The sequence below is a fragment of the Aphidius gifuensis genome, linkage group LG2, assembly GCF_014905175.1.
Source record: "Aphidius gifuensis isolate YNYX2018 linkage group LG2, ASM1490517v1, whole genome shotgun sequence".
NCBI classification, from domain to species: domain Eukaryota; kingdom Metazoa; phylum Arthropoda; class Insecta; order Hymenoptera; family Braconidae; genus Aphidius; species Aphidius gifuensis.
In genome coordinates, this window is record NC_057789.1 from 6270096 (window position 1) to 6295817 (window position 25722).

Genomic DNA, 25722 nt, shown 5'->3' on the forward strand with positions numbered 1-25722 from the left:
TTAAAAAATACTTAATTCATAAACAAAATACACATTTTAAAATAATATATAGATATTTTTTTTTTGTCTATTTAAATTTAACTTATCAGAACAATTTTTTTCTCCAAAAATTTTAACAAAAAAAGCCTCACGTAATTTTGAATGTATTGTTTTTTTTTTTTAAATTTATCATTTTCAATCGTTCATTTATTTTTATTCTATGTAAATATATAACTATATATTTATTATCTTTTTTTTTTTTTACAGAGAATAAAATTAATTGAGATATAACTCTAATCGTCAACACTTGGTTTTTTTTTTTTTTTTTCATAATTTTTTAAAATTCATTACGAGCTTTTGTTCATCGTGCTCATAGCTTGGTAACTTAATAGGCACAATTTCTTAAATATAATAATAATTAATAATAATAATAATAGAATTTATTGTTTGTTTTTTTTTTTTTTCTTTACAAATGATTTATCTGTGTGTCACATAGTAAAAATTTTTTTAGATTTTTTTCGCTTTTGTTATTTAGAAATAGACAACTTATTCGAAACAAAAAAAACAATAATTATCTACATGGAGTAGATACATTGTGTGTTAAGTAAAATTAACAAATGAACTTTAAGAAAAAAAAAAAATGATTATTTTGATGTGTGTCCCATCAAATAACGTATAACAAGTGAGGGAAGTATTTTAAATTTTTCTCTTGGAAGTATGATAAAACTGTGCTCAAAAATATTAAAAAAAAAAAAAAAAAAAAATTAATTAATTATATCAGATTTCTAATATTATATTTTACGAGTATAGTCTTCTATAATTTGTTTTTTTTATTTGACGAAAAAAACGAAAACGAAAAAAACAAAAAAAATTGTTTAGAAATATTATGAATATTTTTTATAAAGTAAAGAATACAAAAAAACGAAAATATAGACATTGTTTTTTTGTTAAAATAAAAAAATATTTAAAAAAAAAGAAAAAGACAAATTAATGACTAATAAATTTTGTTATTTTCCAAGACGTTTAAGACGAGAACGAGTACCAAGTGATCTAGCACTAGGATTATATGGAATAGATTTGACCCTCTTGGCAATACTAGGACTAGCATTTGACGATGAAGAAGATCCAATAACATTATTTGTTTTTAATTTACCATTAATAATTTGTGATGTTGATGATGATGATGATGATGATGAGGAAGTTGTTGATGTTGATGGTAAAGATGAAGACGATGAAGACACAATTGATTGTGTTTTAATTTTATTTGTACCAGTTAATTTAATTTTACCAGATAATGCAGCAATACGATTTTGTTTAACAATACCATATTGATGAGCAATTTGTGGTGGTACAGTATGACCAGCTATATCAACATTTCTTGAACGTAATGTTTTAATTGGTGTTGCTGCAATTGTATCTGATCTTAGCCATCTTTGTGGTGTTGTTGTTGTTGTTAATAATTGTTGATCAATTTGTATTGTACGATTATGTCTTGAACGTTCTGGACATGATCTTCTTGATGTTTTTGACTGATCCCAATCTCTCAATGTAAAATTACCTCTTAATTGTACTTTATTTGAGCCATTTATTGATGGACGTCTTATTGTTTTAACTGGTGTTGCTTTTTTCTCAAGACTTCTACGTTGAAATGATGATGTTGGTGATGGTATTTTATCATTATTATTATCTTTAATTGTTTTATTATTATTATTATTATATGTACATGATGTACTTGGTGTACTTTTACGTGTTTTTTGTGATAATGATGATTGATGACTTGGCCAACGTAAACGATATGTGTCATGATTTTTTTTGTCTTTATTTATTGGATTATTTTCATCAGTTGGTGGACATCTTTGATCCTCTGAACGCGTTCTACGTTTTGTTAATGGTTCTTCGGAAATTGTTTCTTTTTCTTCTTGTTCATCTAGTGTTGAACTGTGTCGTCTTTTTGATGTTATTGATTCATCAATTATTGTTGTAGTTGTTGTTGTAGTAGTGGTAGTTGTTGTTGTGGTTGTTGCTGTTGTTTCAGATATATCTTTTGTTGAATTTTTAAGTCTTGATTCAATTGTTGATTGTGATGTTATTAATTGTTGTTGTTGTTCTTGTGATGATGTTGCTGGCATAATTTGTGATTGTGTTGAATTTATACTTAGACGTCTTTTGGCACTGCGTAATTCAGTTTTTGATGTTGATATTTTAACAATATTTGATGTATCAGAATTATTGATTGTTGAACGTTTACGTGATTCACTTGGTGATTTATTATTTGGCTGAGTATCAAGTTTTGATAATGGTAATTTAAATTTATCACAGTCATTTATAGATTTATCTAGTACTGTTTTTGGTTTTTCTGGAGATAATATTAATGATGGAGGTGATAAATTTTCAATTGTACTCTCATTTGTTGGAATTTCATTTGGATTTTTAGTTGGACTATCTGGTTTTTCACTCACTACTATCACAGGTTCATTTATTTTATCCTCAATTATTATTTTATTATTATTTTCAATTTCACAATTAACTAAATCACTTGATGATATTTCTGGATCTTGTATATTTTCTGATATATCACTTGTTGTTGTTGTGGTTGTTGTTTCATCAAAAGATTCAACTGGATCTGTTAAAACTTCAGGTATTTTTTCAATTTCTACGTCAATTGTATTTTTATCTATAGAAATATTGTCAATTTTTTCATTAATTATTTCAGAGTTATTATTTTCACAAACAGCTGGTTGATCTGGTTGATCTGGTTGAATAATATCACTAGCAGCAATTGGTAATTGTGGCTGATTAATTTGTGGTGATATTATAATTGGTTCTTTCTCAACAATAGGTTCAGCTTCATGAATAACTGGAATTTTATTAAATTCTTCATTTTGTGCTGTAACTGTTTGATAAACTAATGATGAAGATGGAATTGGTACTGTAACACATTTTTGAGTTGATATATTTTCTTTTTTTCTATTCATTAAAACTTCACCTCTTGATGGTCCTGGTGGATCTAACATAAGTGTTACAACACTTGTATTATCAGCACGTAAACGTGTTGATGACCATTTTTCTAATGCACGATCAACAAGACTTTTTGATGGATTAATCCACATTTGTTGATCAGTACCAGTTCCAGTTTGTTGTGAAGCAATAAAATGTTTTTCATTATGTCTTTCAGCAGCTTGAACAATTGATACAGCACCTTGAGGTGTTAACATATTCCAAAGACCATCTGTACCAAATATTAAACAACGATGTGATTTAACATCAACTGTAACAACTTTAACATCAGGTTCTGGTGATACAACAAATGTATCAAGCTCAGAATTATAACTCCACAAATCACCTGTGATAAAAATAAATAAAAACAATAATTAATAAATTGTATATTTAAATTTATATATCAAGCTAACATACCAAGTGATCTGGCAACAGCTAGAAATGGAATTTCATCAATATGTGTTGATCTTCTAACTGGTCCTTTATGTCCAATTCTTGGTCTATTCCATACAACTCTTGGTACACCAGATTTACTAATAACTTTACCACCAGATTCTTGTATTCTTGATATTTCAGCAATAGATTCTGGCTTATGATCTTTTGTCAATGGTCTTGCTTTCCATTGTGGATCACCATCCTCTTGATATCCTAATATTATTCCTGAATCACCAACATGACCAATATATATTTTTCCTTTTCTTATAAATGCAATACTTGCTGTTGTACCAGCTGTTGATGGTAATCCTGATGCTGTTCTTGGCCATTTTTCTAAAAACCCAATATCAAATATTATTATTTTGTCTTTATACCAAATAAAAACAAAAACAAAAATACAAAAATAAAAATAAATAATGTCTCGTTTTTTTTTTTTTGTATTTTCATTTGATATTAATGATAAAATTAAAGGTAAAAAACATAATAAAGTTTAAGCTTTAAAAATTAAAAATATTAAAATATTTAAAATAAAAAAAAAAAAAGATTAAAGGTTAGAAAAACGTTACATAACCTAGATTTGGTTTTTATATTCATTGATAGGAACCATGAAGAGAAAGACAAATAAAAAAAAAAACATAATTAACGAGTGGGGGAAATACGCGGGACAATGATAAAAATCATTAGTGTATATAAACACAACAGATTACTCAAAAATAATATTATCATTAAATTGTGATATATTATTGATTTAATGATGAAAAAGAAGCAAAAAAAAAAATACATACCAAGTTCACGCCACATAGCATAATGTGTGTTAACGTATCCATCACGTATTGCTCTTAATACATCCTCATCCTTGTCACTCCAAAAATTTTTTTGTTTAACAATAATATCCATAAGATGTTCCTTGGCAAATGTTGCTGCTTCACCACCTCCATGACCATCAAATATACCAAAAAATGCATACTCCAAATCTTTGTCATCTGATGTTTGTTGATAAGCAACACTAAACATATCCTCCATATATTTTCTTCCACCTTGATTACAATGTCCAGTAACCCGAAGGTTAACTTTTATACTTAGTGGCATTATTTATTTTTTTTATTATTTATTTAACTAATTAATTTTTAATTTTTAATATATATAAAAAAACAAAATAATAATATGTCTATCACTTGGCACACCTTTCACCCATTTGGTGGCCACATTTAATCACAAAAAAAAAACACAAAATATTAATCAAAAATTATTACAGCTTTTAAAATATAATATAAATTGACCAACTAAATAATATTTACAATGAATATATAAATATTTTGTTTTTATAATGACGTGCACGTATTTTAACACGTTCAGACCGAACAAAATGAGAGAGACTCAGAGTGACTAAGAAACGGAAATCTCACATTAAACTGTATGTGAATTTTGATGAACAAGGGACGTTGGGGGTTGGTCGGGGGTAAAGTAAAATCCAGGATGAACAAATACATATGTATAATATATTTTCATCTCTTTTTATTTGTATTATTTTATATAGTTGTGTTTCATAATTAGCAATAGTATGTGTTGAGAGAGAATGATTGTGATTGGTCGAATGACAACCAACCGTAAAATGTTACTTGTGTGTGTGTGTGTGTATATTTTCTCTCCTTCTTTTTTTAACACACACAGCCCTTCTTTTACCCGAGGAGCGTCCCCCTTTTTGCCTGCTTTTGCCTGCTTTTGCTGTAATGCAGATCGATGAAGAGACAGAGGGGCCAAGAGAAAAGGAAGGCTCATATAACAGCATACACATACATAGAAATTGACCAATGAAATTGCTTGTTTTATTTGGGATCTCTCTCACTTTCAAGTTTCGAACAATTCGTACATCGCGCAATATGTCGCACGCAGTGCAATGTTGCCACGTTTATTTTTATTTTATTTATTTATTATCAATAAGACAAGATACTGATTCATCCTACATACCTGACACACAACATACCTACAATGTTAAATACTCTACGGTCTCAATTTGAATAATTTTTAACGAATATTTATTTCGCGCTTTTAAATTATATTTATTTATTTTTTTTTTTTTTTATATTTTTATGTTTATTTTGGTTGAGAAATTTTCCATTTTTTTACTCTGACTCATTCTGCAATTTACTCCGTTTTTTTTCTTTTTGATTTACTCCAAATTGTTAGGTTTTTTTTTTTGAAAAAATTTAGAGACAAACTGAGTAAATTCGGAGTAATTATTATTTATTTTTATAAGAAAACTTCAAGGCAATTTTTTTTATTTTATAATTTTTATTGTTTACCAAGCGTAAATGCCGTTTTTGTTGATTCTTTAACAAATTTCGTTGGTAAATATTAAAAAGGCCTTTTTTTTTCGAGGACAAGTAATTTTTAATGCAAAAAAAAAAAAAAAAAATTGATTGTCTTGATATAAACTGACAAGACAGGTTTTTTTTTAATTTTATTTTTTTGTAAAATAAGTAGTTTTATTGTATTTTCGCTTTTTTTTTTTATAAAGTGCTGTAAATAAAAAAAAACCTGAGTGAAGGCACATGTTTAGACTCGTGGATTTTCCGGCGCGAAGAGAGAACAAGAAAATTACATTAATGGTATAATTTGACAACACTGTCGTTCGAAATAGCACATATTAAATGTACACATGCGAATGTATTGGTGACTTTCGCCGTGGGTCTGTATCTTTTTTTAGGAGCAGCAAATTAAATCTCAATTTCACCAAAAATATTTTTGTTTAATAAAAAAATTCATGTTATTTATTTATCGGTATTTTATTTTTCAATTATATTTATCATTTTTTTATTTTATCATAAAGATAATAAAGACATTTAATTTATTTTTCTATTGAAAAATAATTATGAAGGAAAAAAAAAAAAAAAATTATATTTAAGATACCAGCTGTTGCGCTGATTGGTTGCATCATCATTCGACAAGATGGCAGTCTCGTCTGTTAAATTCACCTTTAATTAAATTTCTCCATCGATAAAAATTTCAATTACTCAAAAAATATATTATCTATTATTTTTTAGAAATTTCGATACATTTATTTGAATTATTTTCTAAACGACTTTTGTAAATAAAAAAATTAATACAAATTTAGTTTGTGGGCTTCGTTAACCATAGTTCATGTTCGCTTATAAATAGTATGTGTTATTTTACCACACATTTAAAAGGCAATATAATGTTGAAAACAGTTGGAAGTTGTTGGAAGGTTTCTGACAAGACCGATCAGGTATAAACATGTCGAGGTCTGACGCATCATTTTCTGTATGACCCTCTGTACAAATCCCACAATATACACAATATACACACACATGCAATATTATGCAACTCATCATTTCAACAATACATATAAATATGATGTACACATGTATGATCATTATTGACAAGTTTCAATAAAAATGCATTTTCCAAGTATCAAGAGACAATAACATCATATAAATATTATATTCATCTCTCCCAATATGGATTAATGTTTTTATTTTTTATTTTTATTCATAATATACATCAGCTGAAATATAAAAATAGGATCATTTGAATTTTTAGACACAGTAGTAGGCGGCCATCTGCTGATATTATTAAAGATTATGAGAGTTAGATTTTACCTTGAGAATTTGTGCTATAACGGTAATTTTAACTCTTTTTTTTTTTTTCTTTTTTATTGTCAATATTTTTTTTTTTTTTTAATGAAAATTGTACGTGTGTCGGGCAACATGGTGACTGTAGCTGACATCTATCAGGATAATTTAAAAATAATATCATTTAAATTTAGAGCAAAGTGGCAGCACCAACTGCACTGACGAAAATGCATTTGCAAAAAATAACTTTTTGAAAATGATTATTTTACAAGAATTAATTAGGATATTAAAATTTAAAAATTTAGCTAATATTATTTGATTTTTTTGATATTATAAGGAAAAATAATTATTAAAAATTCTTTGGCAAAAATATTCGCGGGGGTTATCAACAAGAGCAGAGTGGCGCAGTGGAAGCGTGCTGGGCCCATAACCCAGAGGTCCGTGGATCGAAACCACGCTCTGCTAGAAATTTATTTTTTATTTTTGTTTTACTTATATTAACTATAACTAATACATGAATCAATAAATTAAAAAAAAATAATTATAAAATAAAAAACAATTAATAATAATTAAAATTTATTAATATATATATTTTAAATCATAAAATTTGCTAATATAAATTAATATTTTAATATTTTTAAATAAAAAAAAAAATAATGTGAGTAAGTACATATAATTATATAATAAATACACGATATATAATGAATATATAATAATTGAATTAGGAGTAATTAGTGATATTAGCGAGTTGTTTCGCATCAGGTACTACACGATTTGCAACATCTACATGTATAATAATATAATACCTTGACATTAACACATTAAGAACATGATGACAGTTAAAACAATTGTCAAATTAATATTAATAAAATTATAAGCAGCAGTATTAACACTACTTTTTTTATAATTTTGTAAATTTTGTACAATTTCACGACTATCATGTGGACACTTGTAATATGTATATCCAATTGCTCGAACTTCTAAAAATTGTTTAAGATCCTGCCAGCATCTCCATTTAAGTGGATTTCTTCCAAATTCAAGTGTATCAATTCTCGGTAAATTAACAAATGTACTTGTATAAATACACTGAAACATATTATCTTCTAAATTTAAATATTGCAACATTTTCAAGTCATCCAATGCACCAGTTTCAATTTCCATTAAATTATTGTGACTTAAATCAAGCCAATTTAAATTTTCACATTCTTTAAACCATTCATTTTGTATAATTGTAAAACGATTATCTTTAATAACAAGTTTTTCAAGTTTATGCAATCCCCAAAATGCTCTTGAATCAATATCCCTCAATGAACAATTTCTTAAAATTAATTCAGTTAAATTTTGGAATCTAGCAAAGGTAATTGCTGGTAAATGGGGTAAATAACTATCATAAATTTCAATTGATCTAACATTACTTGGAACATTGCTGAGTATAAATTTATCTCCATTACTGCAGTGATAATGGGTGTGTTCATGGGTTGAAAAACATGAACCACTAATATTTGTTAGTGGGATGGGAATATCAAGATATGGAGTGGATGTTATTGCTGTTGTTGTTGGTGGTGGTGTTGGTTGAAGTGGTATTGATACATTTGGCTTAAGAATAACAGATGATTGACATGTACTCCAATTTGATTCACCATTGCCATACAAAACATCATTCAAACATTTTCCAGCACAATAAATATTACGATCTTCAATTATTCGAGCAAGTCTACGTGCACATAGACAAGTCCATGGATTTCCTGCAACACTGAGCTCTCGAAGATATCGTAATTTTTCTAAATTTTCAATTCCAATGCAATTCATTAAATTTTCTGATATATCAATATTTTCCAAGTATGGTAATTGATCAAATATACCATTATCAATACGACCAATATTATTTCTTGATAAATCAAGATGACGTATATTTCTAACATCACCAAACCATTCTGATCGAACAACTTGAATGTCATTATCACGAATAACAAGACTCTCAAGATTTACAAGTCCATCAAATGCTCTATGTTCAATATCTTGAATTGAACAATCACGAAATTCAAGTCTTTTAAGATAGCCATTAAATTTTTGAAAGACATATGAATTTATTGTTTCAATTTGAGATTTTGAAAAAATAATTGTTTCGATAGTTGAGGGAAGTGATTTAATGTCAATCAAAGATGCTTGAGAACAAACATATGTATGTCCACGTAGATGATTGTAACGATGATGATGATGATATTTTTGTGCTGGTACTGTTTGACAACCACCGTGTAAAGCAGCTGGAGGTGCTGTTGTTTCGACAATTATTGGTGGTCTCGGGGTTGTTTGAATTGGAGGAGGTCTTGGACGTGGAACTGGTGTTTCATATCCCCAACTCCATCTCACTCTTCCTGTTGTTGTGTAGTTGTAAAAATCCTGCAAGTATCATTTTAAATTTCAATATACAAAATAATTTTTATGCAGAATATTTAGAATAAAATTTAACTTACTTGAGTATCAGTGTTTTGAATGATAATTGGTAATCCGCCTTTTTCAAAACATCCTGGTCCATCAGCTCGGCTATTACTAATATCATAGGCAATTCTTTTATCTGTTAAATAACTCTCAAGATCTCGTCGACATGAACACAACCATGGATTTCCTGATGTTACAATACGTTCCAATGATTGAAGACCTTGAAAAGTTTCTTCAGGTAAACAAGTTAATCTATTTGATGATAAATCAAGTTGTCGTAGATTTTTTAAATTTTGTAATGCATTATATTCAAATTTTTGAATAAAACATTTTTCAAGAACAAGATCATTTAATCTTGATAAATCTCTGAATAAATAATTATTAATAATAGGCATTTTTGCACCAATTATAACTAATCTTTGTAATTTATGAAGTCCAGCAAATGCCTCAGGTTCAATATTTTCAATACCACAATTTTTTAATGTAATACTTCTCAAGCTATTACCAAATCTAAAAAAACTATATCTTCTTATTGTTGGAATTCTAATGTCAAACAATTCAATCCAGCCAATTTCATCTGGCAAACGATCGAGATATGATATACTAGAAGCAGTTGCTTCTCTCCATTCAATTTTTTTATGATTTGAATAATCGTAATTTGAATTTTGTGAAGGTGGTAATGATGGATACTCCAATACAGCCATACAATCATAAACACGATGAGTTGATTTTTGTGTTAATGAATAACTTGAATTTTTATAATAATAATTTTGCCATCTTTTTCTACGTCCATGATAAATATCATTAACACTTGATGATGATAAACCTTGATCAATTTTACGTTCTTCAAAAAATACCTTAAGTGATTTTCTACAATCACACATCCATGGATTTTCATCAATTCTCATTGTTTTAAGTCTTTGCATTTTTTTTAAATTATCAATTGGAAGACAATCAAGATCATTATTTTTTAAACTAAGTACTTCAAGACGTTTACTTAATATATTTAATACTTCTGGCTCAATATAAATTAATCCAGTATTATCAAGTGTAAGCATTTTTAAATTTGACATATATTTAAACATTGATTGTCGTGCAACATTTAATTTTGTATTTGAAAATACAAACCATTCTAATTTATCAAGACCTCTAAAAGCATCTGTATCTAATTCACGTATTTCACAATTATAAAATGTTAATTTACGTAAATTTTTAAAACGTAAAAATTCATCAGCCGGTATAATATTAAATTTAACAACAGTAAATTCAATCCAATCAGCTTCATTTGGCACATCTGCTAAATCATCAAGGTCACCATTAATACAAACATATGCAATTGTACGTTCGCCATATCTCTCAATATCAACTGGTGCCAAACTGCATTTTGACTCAACACTTTTAAATATAAATGCTAAAATTAAAATCACTCCAACTAATAAATTCATATTTATCAATATTTAATTAAAATAACACACAAGTGGGTGAATAGTTATCACAAATTATATTTTTATTATAAACTGTAGTTAATCAAGGTTTTTATTTGAATTTATTATGCAATAATATCAAACCGAATTAGTACAATCAAGGTTGAACAAACACTGCAACTTTGGAGTATATCTTGTTGCTCTTCTTAGTCACCCTCGCATTTCTAGCACAACACCAACAATGGATATATAAATATTATATTATTCCCTTGATATGAACATTATATTACAAGTCATTTTTTAATCCAAAATAGTGACTTGACTATGTGAACGTTGATGTTTAAATGCCACAAACTGTCATATGAAATTTTTAACATTTAGGTCAAATTGTCTTTACAATAATTTTCTAAAGGAAATAGATATAAAGCTAAGGGTTTGGCTTATAAAAGCGCACTTTCTTATTTCATCTATATCAAAAAAGAAAAAAAAAAGATAAAAAGGCACTCCTGTAGGTAGATATATACTAATTGACTGAATGATCGATTTGCACTAGTCACAAAGACGATTAGATGGGTTTTGTTGGGTAAAGCAATCGACCGACTGACCGCTCTGCTGTATGAAACAAGCGGTTATATAAACCCGTAAGGACAAGGTCAAATTTTCCCCTATGTTTTGCTCTATCTTTAGATGCTTTACTCTGCGTATTTGTTTGATGTATATTTACTAGGTGAATATTTTCAATGCACACTACTTGTATGATTTTGGTAATACAACTTTTCGTGAGTAACAATATATATATTGTAGTGACTCCCTCCTTCCTATAATTATCATCAACAACATCAACAGCATCAACATCATCTCAATATATATATTGTAGTGACTCCCTCCTTCCTATAATTATCATCAACAACATCAACAGCATCAACATCATCTCACGTACACACACGTGTTTTTATGTTACTCATATTTGTATCAACATGTGCATTCAATATGTAGCTGGCAAAAAAATTCACTCAATTTTAAACGATGAACTCAATTCAATTTGGATCATGTATGAATAAATGTTAATTGCAATTAATTAAAGATGTAGAATATTTTTTTTCTTTACTCAATTTTTTAACAGGAAATATAATATCGAAAAAAAAAAAAAATTAATAGATGATGTAATTATTATTTTACTACCTACGATCGACTTTGAAGTTTCTTCTGCATAATGTATATGCATTATTTTAATAAACTTCCTTGGATATAATTTTGTTTATTTATTTATTTTTTTTTTTCGTTAGATAATTGTATATTTGAAATTTTTTATATTAATGGAACTTTTAATTTACATAAATATATAATAATTATAAAATTTTTCTATAAAGCAAAGTAGAGTAAGGATTTTTTTTTTTCATTTAAATATTTTTTAAATAGAAATAATTTTGATGTAATTAATAATTTTATATGAAAATTTAAATAAATTTGTGTTGATAAAATTAATTATTATTTTTCATCTTAATTTAAAGAGCCAAAGTGTTACAAGTTCATGTGTCGGACGTGACAAAGACAGTAGTCCAATTTATCATCAACCCACTCATTCTAATTATGAAATCTTCAACAACATTGGGGTGTTTGGCCGATGAATAATAACAAATTGAAAAAAAAAAAAAACATCTCAATTTATTTTATTGTTTATAAATTTCTAATGTAAATATTTTGCCTTAAATTAAAATTTGTCGTATAAAAAAAAATTTGTAAATAAAATTTAACATAATATTTTGTGCATAGTACGCACATGTGGCTAATCGTAATGTTAAATAACACATGGCTGTCAAGAGCATACAGGGAGGAGTTTTCAAGACATACGTTTGTCTGTTTTATAGTAAAAATTCATAGATGTTTGATTTTTATTTATGTGTTTATGACGTCATATCTGTCGCCACGAAAGGAGACCAAGTATAATTCACATACGCCCAACTAAATAATAGTTTAAACTGACATTACACATTAACTATATATGAAAAAATAATATTACATATTATTAGAAATAATTAATAGGTTTTCTAAAAAAATTCTACGAATTGGTATTTATGATTAATTACATTTGTTTTATCCTTATGAGTGTATTTTTTTTTTTTTAAGCACAGTAAAGATCAATTTTGATGATGTCTACATGTCGTGATCACCAGTGCATAACACCATTATTTGTATACATATAATAAGTAGTGAGATGATCTTGGGCTTTGATGACAATCATTTTATACTCGATGGAAAAAATAATATAAAAAATTGATAGGTATATTATTTTTAACGTCAAAGAAATGGGTGTGTGTTTGATAAATTTTTTTTACAAATAAATGTCTAGATAAAAGGATTTATTTGATATATATTTTTTAATTATTATATATTTTATTTATGTCAAAGAAATTACGGAATTTCTATTGGTTTTAAAGTCACGTTTTATTAGGATATGTATATCGAAACTATTATAAACGCACGTGACCTTCAATGTGTCTTACATTATTCATCAGCTTTTCGTTTCTTAACTTGAATGAAAAATTTAAAACAAAAAGTATTTGTAAATTTTCATACTCGGATATACATAACGCGGTTTGAATTTTATTTTTTATTATTATGTTACTTGGCATTAAATATCACGAATAATAAATTAACACGATACAAGTCGCAATAATATTCTTGGCAAATATCACCAATTGATATATATAAATAGCAATATTACAAGTTGTTCATAATACTCAACATGTATCTTGTAACCACCTACACTGACTTTATCTAAATAAACATTAAAATATTATATAAAAAAAAAACAATAAAATAATAAAGCTGTATAATGAAAGAAAAATTACTTAAAAAATTTGACAAAAAAATAGATTTAAAAATAAATCACGTCACTTTTATTTTTTCGACAATTGATTATGAAAATTTTATAGATTTCTAATGTCAATAATTCTAATAGTGAGTGTTATTATTTTATTTTATATTTAGGTCAATATCCCGTTACTTTTTCGTTTGTTAATTTTGGCCTTTGGGTCATCCCTTAATAATAAACACATTAACATAATAATAAAATTATGAAAAATAAAAAACATATTATAATTTATAAATCAGCCACATGCCAACCACATTTCTAGTATGTCAACCAACTGGCATATCATATCATCATGCTCATTCAAGCCTAATAAAAGTATATCTTAAAAAATATTAATAAAAAAAAAAATATATAATCTCGATCAAAGAGAGATTATTATAAAATAAAATAGCCTTGAAATAAATAAGAAGCGCACATTAGTAAAATCATATAATTATAATAAAATTAATAAATAAAAAAAAAATATTACATATATAAAAATTTAATCTACACCTTTGATTTCCGCATAATTTTTTTATCAGGGTCATTTGTTAATTTTCTTGCGAATATGAAGGCGTTATAACCATGGCAAATTTTATTTTATCCAATCGATGATTATTTATACAAAAACCAGTTTTTAAAAAATTTAAAAAAGTTTAAAAAAAAAATATACGTTATTATAAGTTTCGATATATAATATCTCTTGTAAATTGGGGTACAGAATGCTGGGGTGTAATTTAACAAGTCAGGACTATTAAACAGGGATGTTTATATTTCATTTAACGATCATGGAAAATCGGGTCACATGTTTTCAGTTGCTAAACATAAAAAAAAAGCAGCAACAGCAGCAGCAGCATCCGATGAGTGAAAAAGAAGAAGAAGAAGAAGAAAAAGAAGGCAGGTGATGTGTATCCAAGGAAAGGGAACATACACAAATAAAAAAAAGTCCCAATATTCCAACTGGACTGATTCATCTATTGGCTGGTTGATTGGGCCCTCTGCTGGTACAACTTAGCGCCTGGATGCCTCTCTCTTTTTCTCTCTCTTGAGAAATAATTTTTTTTTCTTTTTAATATATATTTTTTATATATAATAATAATGTATATATGTGGGTTTGTAAATGTATTTATGTTGGAAAGTAAGTAAGTAGTATAAGCTGGTTATATTGCAAAGCCACCAGGGCCGCCACGAAAATCTCATCAGTCCCCTCGACAGTCCCTGCCAGTCCCGCAACACAAACTAAACTCGTCTTACCAATTATTCATTGTGTTTGTCTTAATATTACACTATTATTTTGTGTATTTATATTTAATTATCAAATTAATGACAATTACAAATTATGTGTGTTTTAATTGCTTAAATGTTTTTAATAATTTAATCATTTAAAATGCCTAAAATTAGTGCTAATAATGAGTACACATAAATGTGGATATTATTTGATGTTATTGTTATTATATTGATTGATCAAAGAAATAGAAAAATAGTGATAAAAAAGTATATTAAATAAATATGAGATAGATTAACTCCGAGGAGTAGTTTTTTTTTTGTTCTATTTTGTGTTGTTAATGTTGTCTCATTCAATGAATGAGGAAATAAAAAATGATTTGTTCGTGACAATGTCAATCTTATCATTTGGTTTATTAAACAATTTTTTGACGAGCAAAGACAACGTTGCATTCCGACGGGTTTCGTTGTCGTTGTCGTTGTCGTCGTCGTCGTCATCGTGAACGACCTCTCACGATCAACTCTAACTGGCCAACTTGGATGCATCCAAAGTACCGTACAATATAGCCAATTAATAATAAATTTATCAATTTCTATTTTTTTTTTAATATTTGCCAAATATTTATTTTTATATATATTGTAATTTATTTAAAATTTCATATTAGTTTTACTGTGATTTTATCTTTATGATAATTTATCCTGATTTTTTTTTTTTTCCTAGTTGATTTTTAAAAAAAATAATTCATAAAGTGTGATAAAAACAATTAAAAAATTAATTAGTGATTATTGTGTTATTAATTTTATTTTATGAAAATTAAATCATTTAATTAATTTTACATTATTTATGGCTGAGTATATTAAAATAATGTGAAAGCTGTGAAAAGATACTCGACTTGAATTAGCCACTCCTTTAAACATTTTTTTTTTTTTTTTATAATTTTATTGAACGTATTTATTTTTTTTCTCTCATTAATGCTTCTTGCCTGCAACAAGTGTTTAGAAACAAAAAAAAAAAATAACGTCACAAACTTGAATGCACTCATTCGTAACGTTAGAAATCAAGATAATATTTTTTCGAAAAAAAATAAAAAAACTATTTTAAATAATCAACTTAATAAAGCAAATTTTGTGAGTGAATTTAAATGAACTAAAGTGATTTAAATTAAATATAAATTAAAGCTATAAAAAAATTAAATTTATAAACAGTGATGATATACGAGTGTCATTGAGACACTGAAGTTTACATTGAGAATATGAGAATAAACGTAAATACATTATTTGGCAAATGTATTAATTCAAGTGTACATATATATATTTTAATAAACACAATTACAATTTTTGTATGAACAAGTATTAACGATATATATACACGAAACCAAGTTGTTCGATTTCTCATCGTTATCATTTTGCTAACATCAAAAGATAAGCAACACGAGAACTCTAAATATAAAAGAAAAAAAAAATTTTATAAAATGTTAAATCGTTAAATTAATATAATACGTGTCTTATTTTTTATTATATTTTCATCTAAAATTAATAATAATAAAGTGTTGATAATTATAAATAAAAAATATATTATTCAATTGATAATGGTGGAGAGCATATCTGATGATAGAAAAATTACAAAGAGTTAAATGATTAAATTGATGACGTCAGTTAAATATTAATAGTACTTCTCGACCAGTGATATATTTAGACAACTTAATAATTGTCATGAATTTATTAAAGTGAAATAAATAATAATAATAAAGATATTCTAAAAAAATTCTAAAAAGTGCAGTTGAATTTTTTTAGAATAGAGAAGTGACCATGATGAAGTTCAAATCGCTGTTTCGAAGAGGACAACAAAGCCACTTGCCCCATCAGCAACAGCAAACGGGTCATCCTCAGCCCCATCAACAAATTCAACAACAACAACACCAACAACATCAACAGCATCATCAACAACAGCAACAGCAACAACAACAGGTGGCACAAGGTGTTTTACATCAACGACAAACAGCAAGTGCATCATCATTAGATACTAAAACAGACAATCATCAAAACGTTGCTTGGCAAAATTCAATAAAAGCAAATAAAGTTAATACAAAAGCTAATAATAATACGAAAATAAACAGAATGCAGGAGCTCGAGCGAGAGCTCGAGCTCTTACGAAAAGAAAAAAATAGACTTGAAGCTAATTTAAAAGAAAGTGCTATTGATGCTAAACATCTTCATGATCTTCGTAAAGAAATTGCATATTTAAAGGTAAACTATTTTATTTTTAATTTAAAAAAATCAATTATTATTTAATAAACAACATACACATGGCTTCATTGTTATTAGAAATTGTTAGAGATGACTTAAAAGTTCATTCATTGAATATAAAATATACAAGACCCTCTTTTTTTTTTATTTTTTTTTTTTTTCGCATTCCTCAAGTTATTTCTCTTTGGTGTCTCGCCCTGAGGGCAATTTTAAACGAACCGTTGGTGAAGAAAGTCAGCATACAGCTGCTGTTGTGTATCTATACACTGCATATACAAATGTAATAATGTAAATTAAAAAAATATTATATTTAAAAAATAGAAACAGTGTGAGACAGACAGACAAGTGCTAATAAAAAAAAACCTACGAATCATCAAGTTGTAGCTGAAAAAAAAAAAAATTAATTTAAACAATATCAACTTGACGAAATAAAAAATAACAAATAAAATATTATAAAATAGACAAGTATACATTATCTAATATTTATTAAAATTTAATAAACAATTTTTTTTTTTTAAATACCAATAGCATATTTACCGATCGAGTAAAACATTCTCTTTCTCTTTTTTTTTTTCATTTTTTTTTTTTTTGTTCTCTCTTTATTTTTGACTTGTCTCTCTCAATTTTTTTATTATATTATTATAATCTATCTCTTTTTCTCCTTCAGTTTAAAATTCCTCTCTATCCAGTTTATCCAATATTTGTCTTTCTACCAATCCTGCATCCAGTTAAGGCAAGATTCAAAGCGTGTGATTACCGCGAATGTTGACGATATGAAAAAGTGTTATTTATCTACACAAGTTACGGTAATTAAATACCAAATTAAATTAAAATTTTTTTTTTTTTTTAAATATATTATATTATTGAAAAATTATAATTACAAATTATTTTATTTATTGTTTGATTATATAAAAAGTAATTATGACGCCACCACACACCAAACTGACTGGAACAACTCGTAAACATAACCCTTGATGTCGTGACAGTTTTTCATTTTCCATTTTTATTTTTTCTCTTTTCTATTTTATATTTATATTGAATTAAAAAAAAAAAAACATTGTATTACGTGGCTAGAGTGTTTATAAATATGGTTGTTGAATTTATTTTGTAAATTATTTGAAAAAAAAAATAAGTTGATTATTAATTTTATATTTTTTAGGAACAACACAGTCTGGAGGTTGAACGTCTAACAGAGGACAATCAGGTGTTACGTGCACGTCTTCGTGATGTTGCACATTCGCCATTGTCTGATGCTGAAAAACATCAATTATTATTGGATGCAACAAGAATGCATGATACATCTCAACAACAAGTACAGAATGAAATATCACAAAATACTGGATCAACTACAACAACAGCTACAACAACAACAACAACATCACCAACAACAGCAGGAACAACAACAACAAATTGTGACAATCCAAGATGTACAACACCAGAATGGGATAAACGTTCATCAAGTTCAGTGTCTGGTGTATCAGTTGCATGTTTACAAGATCGTATATTACAAATGGAAGAAACACATTACTCAACAAATGAAGAACTTCAAGCAACAATACAAGAATTAAGTGATTTACAAGCACAATTAACTGAATTACAAACAGATAATGAAAGATTATCTGAAGAAAAAGGTGTATTACTTGAATCATTGTGTCGACAAACTGAAAAATTAGAAGATTCAAGAACAAAAGTTGATACATTACAAGAATTATTATTAAAAGAAGATAAACCAGATGATTCATCAAAAGGTTATAATACTGAACGTGAACAAAAACTTGTAGATTTATTAAAGGTAAAATTTTTATATTTATAAAAATTAATTTAAAATTAATTTGTTTATTTGTTTTTTTAAAATTTAATTTATAGAGTGCACAAGAAGAACGTGAATCTTTATTACAAAAACAAGATGAATTAACAGCTGAATTAAAATTAATGAGAACAACAAATGAAACAAGTACAAATGAAGTAAAATGTTTAAATGAAAAAATTCAACATCTTGAATTAGCAATTGATGCATGTAATATTGAAAAAAAACAATTAGAAATTGAACTTGTTAATGTGAGACAAGAAAGTGCTAGTAAAAGTATAGAAATGAGTAGATTAACAACATTATTAGATAATGCTAGATGTAAAATTGAGGAGTTTGAACAAACACGACAACTTTGTAATAAAAGTGAAGCTGATGAATTATTAGATACAGCTAGAAGAGAAAAAGATACATTAGAAACACAAGCTGCTGCATTACAAGAACAATTATCTAGATCACATTGTGATCATGATAGATTAAAAGATCAATATTCACAATTACAAGAAGAATACAAGGTAATTTATAATTAAATTAATATCAATCAATAAAATTTATATATTTAAAGTATTAATTTATTTGTTGTGTTTTTTATTTATTAAGGTTACAAGAAATAATGCTAAATCAGCAATTGATGATTTAGAATATCGTTTATGTCAATTAAAAGATGAAAAATTATCAGTAACAACAAAATTACAAATTGCTCGTGATTCACTAACTGAATTACAAGCTCAATGTCAACGTCATCTTGAGGATAAACGTGAATTAAAAGCAGCATTAAATGAATCACAACGACGTGAACGTGAAGCTCAATTACGTCAATATGAATTAGCACGTGATTTAGATGAAGAACGTAAATTAAGAAAAGAAGAATCAACTGAATGGGAACAATTTCAAAATGATTTACTAATGACTGTTAGAGTTGCTAATGATTTTAAAACAGAAGCACAATCAGAACTTGAACGTGTTGTTATGGAAAATAAAACACAACGTGATAGACTCAGATCACTTGAGGCACAACTTGATAAATTAAACAAAGGTAACAAATTCATAATTATTATTTTATTTTTTTTTTTTCATATAAATAATTTTAATTATGTTTTAATTTTATTTTTCATTTGTTTTATCATTGTTTTTTTTATTGTTTTTTTTTTTTTATTTATTATTATTTTATATTGTTATAATGAAAAAGCTACTCCATGTTTGGTTGAGGACTCGTCATCTCGAAAAAATAAAAATAATATTATACTAAAACGTGGACGAACAATTCTAAGAAATCAATACACTGATCAAGAAAAATCATATGTTAAAAAACAAATATTAACAGCTAAAAATTTTAATGAAATTGATGGTGTTAAAAGAAAAAATAATGAATTAATTTATCGTAATTTATCTTGTCCAAATATTATAAATATTATTGATGAAAATAATGATGATAAATGTGTAAAAAAATATAATTCATTAGATAAAAAAAAATTGGTAAATAATAAATATTCATTATTAAATAGTATCAAAGGAATTGAAGCTATTGAAAATAATTCTTATCGTATTGATGTATCAAATTCAAAATTTTTTATATCACATGATGATTTATGTACAAATGTCAGAAGATCAATGGACGATTTAAATTTTAAAGTTGATCCGGAAATGACAAAAATATTACGTCAAAGTGTACAAAAAACAAATATTAATAATGATAAATATTTGACGAATAAATTTGATAAAGAATGTTTACAATTTACTGAAGAAGAAAAAGTTGTTGTTACAAAGCCAACAATTATTAATAATAATACAGATGCCAATGAAAGCTATTTAAATAATCCAAGTCCTGCAATACAATCGAAATTATCTAATGATAATATTGAAAATGAAACATCAATAGATAAAAATAAATTAAATAAAAATGATTCATCAAGTATATTAAAAATTCATTCAGTTAAATTTAAAGATAAAACATTAAATGATAAAAAAAATATTAAAAATTCAATATCATTATTGCGAAAATCAAGTTTTTCTAATATTTCTGATATTGAAAATAAATTAACATCAAGAGATGATTGTTCTCGTACATTGAATTATGAAAAATCAGATGTTTTTGTAAATTCAAAATTATCGAGTCCAGTAAAGGGTAGAACTCATTCATTGAAAAAAAAATTTGAAAGAATTTTGGAGGATAAAGAACTTCAGACAGGCCGTAAGTCGACAGAACAATTAAAACAAAAAAAAAAAAAAAATTCATCTGTGTTCATGTGCTTTATAAAAAGCAAGAAAGTCAATTGACCTGGCTTTTTAAAAATTGGTGTTATGAAATATTCTTGTATTTTTTTTTTTTTTTTTTTTAATTTCATTAATGCATTGGTGTTGAGGGAAAAAAAAAAAAAAGGAAAATGATTCATGTCTGTATACAACTGGTCCGCCTACGAATAAATCCAACAACTCTTTTTCTTTTTTTTTTTTTTTTTTTGTCTTCTTTGGTTTCTTCTTATTTAAATTTATTTATATTTCATTTTTATATTTGTCCATTGTCTACTATTTTTTTTTCATGTTTAATTTTATTTATTGTTTATTTTTTTTTTGTTCAATTCAATAATGTGATTGTTGTCAATGTATAAATAATATTCATATGTCTTGCTTTGATTGTTAAATGTTTTACAGCAAGTGCCTGTTTGTTTCAATTATTAATAATAATTATTTTAATTATTTTTAATTTTAGTTAATCAAACAAATACTCAGTCAGCACCACCACAACGTCCAGTTAGTGCACCAACAGAAACACAACAAAGTGTTTTATCAAGTGTTCAACAAGAAATGGCTGCTAGAAGAAAAGCAAATTTATCAAGACAAGATTCAAGGCTTTCTGTTAAATGTCTCATTGAAAGTATTGAAAATGCTACAAAACAAGCAAAAGCAGGTATGTCAAAAACAATTATTAAAATTAATTTTCAATTTGTTAATTTTAATTACTTGTTTTATTAAGGACCAGGAAGTCGTAGTAGTTCAACTTCATCATTAAATTCCATTGGAACAAATGAAATAATATCTACTAAAACTCCATTAAGAGATCAACAACAAATTAATAATTTAATTTGTCCAACAAATACAACAAATAACAATAAAACACAATCAACTGGTAACAAAAAACTAAATCTAACAGGTATAATAAATTTGTAAATTTTAATTCATATATTAAATTAAAATCAAAATAAAAATTAATAATTAAATTTTTATTAAATTTTTAGAATCTCAAAAAACATCAGTACCAAGTTTGAGTCCTGGTGAATTGCTTGATTCAGCAGCATTAAATGCTAAAGCAATTGATTTTGTTCGTAATAGTGTTACTGATTTATCAGAACGTAAAGATCCATTGTATGGTCTTGTTAAAAATGGTGGATCAAAAAGAAATGCATTATTAAAATGGTGTCAAAATAAATCAGTTGGATATAGAAATATTGATATTACAAATTTTAGTAGTTCTTGGAATGATGGATTAGCATTATGTGCAATAATGCATTCTTATTTACCAGATAAAATTCCATATGATTCATTAACACCATCAGAAAAAAGAAGAAATTTTTCACTTGCATTTACTGCTGCTGAAAGTGTTGGAATTCCAACAACTTTGGTAATTAAATTTCTATTATTGCTATCATTTATTTTAGTCATTGACAATTGTTTTTATTATTATTTTTTTATTTTTTCTTTCTAATAGAACATTGGAGATATGTGTCAACTAGAGAGGCCAGACTGGCAACAAGTTATGACATATGTTACGAGTATTTACAAACATTTTGAAACCTAATCATCTAAAATTTTTTTTTTCATTTGGCATTCGGTTAATAATGGCATCTAGTCAAAGAAAAAAAAAATAAAGCATGAATTAATTTAAGTTATCACAAAAAAAAAAAACAAAAAACAACAATGAAAAAGATAATAATTAATAATAGTTTGTTGTTGTTGTTTTAATTTTAATTGAACAATTTTTAATGTTTGATTTGCGACAAAACTGTCATAATGAAGTTTTAAGATTTATTTTTTTTTATTAGTAGCTTTTTTTTAAATAAGACTGATATAGAGATGATTGAAATATGAGACATATATTTTTAATTTTTATATAAAATATTTCATCGAGAATTTAAAACATTTTTTACTCGACATTTTAGAGCAAAAATAAGAAAACCAATTTAATTAATTTCTCAATTTTTATAAATTATTATACGAGTATTTTTGCTATTGTATTATAATAATAATAAAAAAATAACGTGAAATTTTCTTTTTTTCGATGAAAGAAAGATTTTATAATTGAGTAATTTAATTTATTTTTGTCATGTTATTTTAAAATCGCGTAAAAAATATATTATTAAAATAAAAAGAAAAATGAGTTCAATGATTTTTAAATAATTAACTGGATTGATTTGTTTTTTAAATAAAGTGTCTACCAGGAATTGAGTTAACCATTAACAATCCACACACATTAATTAAAAACTCTGTGATATAGCTTAAAAACAAATAAAAATAAATAACAAACAATAATTATATTAAATAATAATAATAATTAAAATGTGTGAGTGCATAATCGTTAATTTTTTTTTTTTGCTAAGAAAAATTATTTTCATCGATTCAATGACCTGGTCAATCGATTATCCTAGTTTATAAAAAAAATATATATATATAATAATAATAATAATATCTAATAAATAAATAAATAAGTCCATTAAAATTTTAAAAAATTCTTCATTTTACCATAAACTAGTATATAATTTATAAAATAAAAAAAAAAATACATTTAAAATATTTTGTTTTTTTTTTTTTCTCAAGATAAAGTTAGAATAAAAAAAAAAAAACATAAAAAAAAAGATTATTTTGTTGTTATTATTTTTTTTTTTTTCAATATATAATCTTATATAAAAAAAAAAAAATTGTAATTAAAAATTAATTTATTTACATTTATTTACTTAAGTGAATATTTACAAATTTCTTAAAATAAAAAAAAAAAAAAATAAAAAATGTTCAATCACGATTCAGCAACATCCATTTTATCCTGATCCTTATCACCAGAATAATATTCATTAGTTGGTTCAATAATTTTGTCAGTGTCTTGTGTATTATTTCTCGAGTCTGGATCTGGTTCTGGCTGCCTGTCCTCATCTGGTGGTAATGCATCACATGGTACATCTTGCATTTGTACACTTGGTGAATGTTGTACCATTTTTAAATTATCATAAACATGACGTGTTATTGCTTCTAAATATTGTTTACTATTAGCATTATCTTGTCTTGTAACAACTTCTGGATGTAACGTAAAATCAGGTGCAAAATATTCTAAATATTCAGTATATGGTAATTCATTACTAATTTGTTCATCCAATAATAATGATGTTTCATATGTCCAACATCTAGCAACATTTCTTAATGTATAACCACCACCACCAACAGTTAATAATGGTACATTTAAATCTCTAACAAATTTAACACATTCACCATGTCCTTTTGTACTTAAACTAAAACAACCAAGTCTATCATTTGCTAATGAATCAGCACCACATTGTAATACAATTGCTGTTGGTTGAAAAAATTCCATAACATTTGATATAACTGGTTTAAATACTTGTACATATGATGGATCATCAATACCTTCTTTAAGTGGTACATTTACTGAATAATAACGTCCACTTTCAGCACCAATTTCATACATATCACCAGTACCAGGAAAAAAATAATTACCATATTTATGAAATGATACAGTCATAACACGATCTGTTAAATAAAATGCTTCTTGTACACCATCACCATGATGTACATCAATATCAATATATAATACACGTGCATGATATTTTAATAATTCTAATATTGCAATAACAATATCATTAATATAACAAAAACCAGATGCTTCAAATTTTTTAGCATGATGAAGACCACCAGACCAATTTATTGCAATATCACATGTATTATTATTTAATTTTGTAGCACCTTCTAATGATGCACCAGTATACATTGAACAAAAATCAAATAAACCCTCAAATACTGGACAATCATCACCAACATTAAAATGACTTAAATATTTTGTATATCCTTGTAAATTTTGTGGTGTTACACGTTGAAGAAATTCAACATATTCATCTGAATGAAATCTACACATATCATGTGTACTTGCACGATAAGGCCGGTATATTTGCATTTTTTTATGAAGACCATAGTTTAATACTAAACTATGTATCACAGATAAACGATGTGGTTTCATTGGATGTCCAGGTCCATAATGAAAATTACCAACGTCTGGATTATAAAAATATGATACTTTTTTATTATAACTCATTTTTTTAATTTTAAATAAATACAACAAATTACTTTTTTTTTTTTTGTTTATTATTATTATTATTATTTTAATCAATTAATAACAATAATAATAATAATATCAACTTAGGTTATTATTAGAGCAATAAACACACACTTGCTCCAACAATATATTATTTAATTTTTTTTAATTTTTTTTCAATTAAAACACAATAATTTTGTGGCATTTGGAATTTTTTTTCTAATAAAACACTTTGTTTTATATTAATTTATATATATTTACTATTTTGTGTCAAACAATTGAAATAATTGACAACCAAAACGACGCTTCATGTTGATGGGGGTTTTTTTTTTTATTTAATTTTATTTTTTTGTATTATTGTTGTAGATGTATGAGTAGGTCGGTTATTAAGAACACTGTATTAACATTTAACT

General features: G+C 26.0%; 4 protein-coding genes and 1 non-coding gene across 9 annotated transcripts; 2 read left to right on the forward strand and 3 right to left on the reverse strand.

Moving 5' to 3' along the window:
* Positions 1-259: 259 nt before the first annotated feature.
* Positions 260-4831, reverse strand: LOC122848691 (probable GPI-anchored adhesin-like protein PGA55). The gene is made up of 3 exons (XM_044146937.1): positions 4197-4831; positions 3394-3744; positions 260-3322 (listed from the first exon to the last, which is right to left on the reverse strand). Exons 1-3 carry the CDS (start codon positions 4498-4500, stop codon positions 987-989), a joined length of 2991 nt encoding a protein of 996 aa, XP_044002872.1. The 5' UTR covers positions 4501-4831; the 3' UTR covers positions 260-986.
* Positions 4832-7066: 2235 nt separating this feature from the next.
* On the reverse strand, positions 7067-11572 carry LOC122848695 (slit homolog 1 protein-like). Its single transcript, XM_044146943.1, has 2 exons — positions 9479-11572; positions 7067-9404 (listed from the first exon to the last, which is right to left on the reverse strand). Exons 1-2 carry the CDS (start codon positions 10886-10888, stop codon positions 7818-7820), a joined length of 2997 nt encoding a protein of 998 aa, XP_044002878.1. The 5' UTR covers positions 10889-11572; the 3' UTR covers positions 7067-7817.
* Trnam-cau lies at positions 7398-7469 on the forward strand. The gene has a single exon. It is a non-coding gene; the product is annotated as a tRNA-Met (tRNA).
* A 3330-nt stretch (positions 11573-14902) lies between the features above and the next one.
* LOC122848696 (cytospin-A) lies at positions 14903-22839 on the forward strand. Of its 5 annotated transcripts, none has more exons than XM_044146944.1 (9): positions 14903-17192; positions 18352-18984; positions 19059-19514; positions 19600-20035; positions 20189-21190; positions 21710-21907; positions 21974-22150; positions 22236-22618; positions 22706-22839. In XM_044146944.1, exons 1-9 carry the CDS (start codon positions 16755-16757, stop codon positions 22793-22795), a joined length of 3813 nt encoding a protein of 1270 aa, XP_044002879.1. In that variant the 5' UTR covers positions 14903-16754; the 3' UTR covers positions 22796-22839. The 5 variants fall into 5 exon arrangements, with proteins under 5 accessions (XP_044002879.1, XP_044002883.1, XP_044002882.1 ...); XM_044146947.1 differs by lacking the exon at positions 14903-17192 and adding an exon at positions 17422-17472; XM_044146945.1 differs by lacking the exon at positions 14903-17192 and adding an exon at positions 17890-17998.
* Positions 22840-24007: 1168 nt separating this feature from the next.
* On the reverse strand, positions 24008-25623 carry LOC122848698 (histone deacetylase 3). Its single transcript, XM_044146949.1, has one exon. The coding sequence runs from the start codon at positions 25307-25309 to the stop codon at positions 24008-24010; it is 1302 nt and encodes a 433-aa protein (XP_044002884.1). The 5' UTR covers positions 25310-25623.
* Positions 25624-25722: the final 99 nt, after the last annotated feature.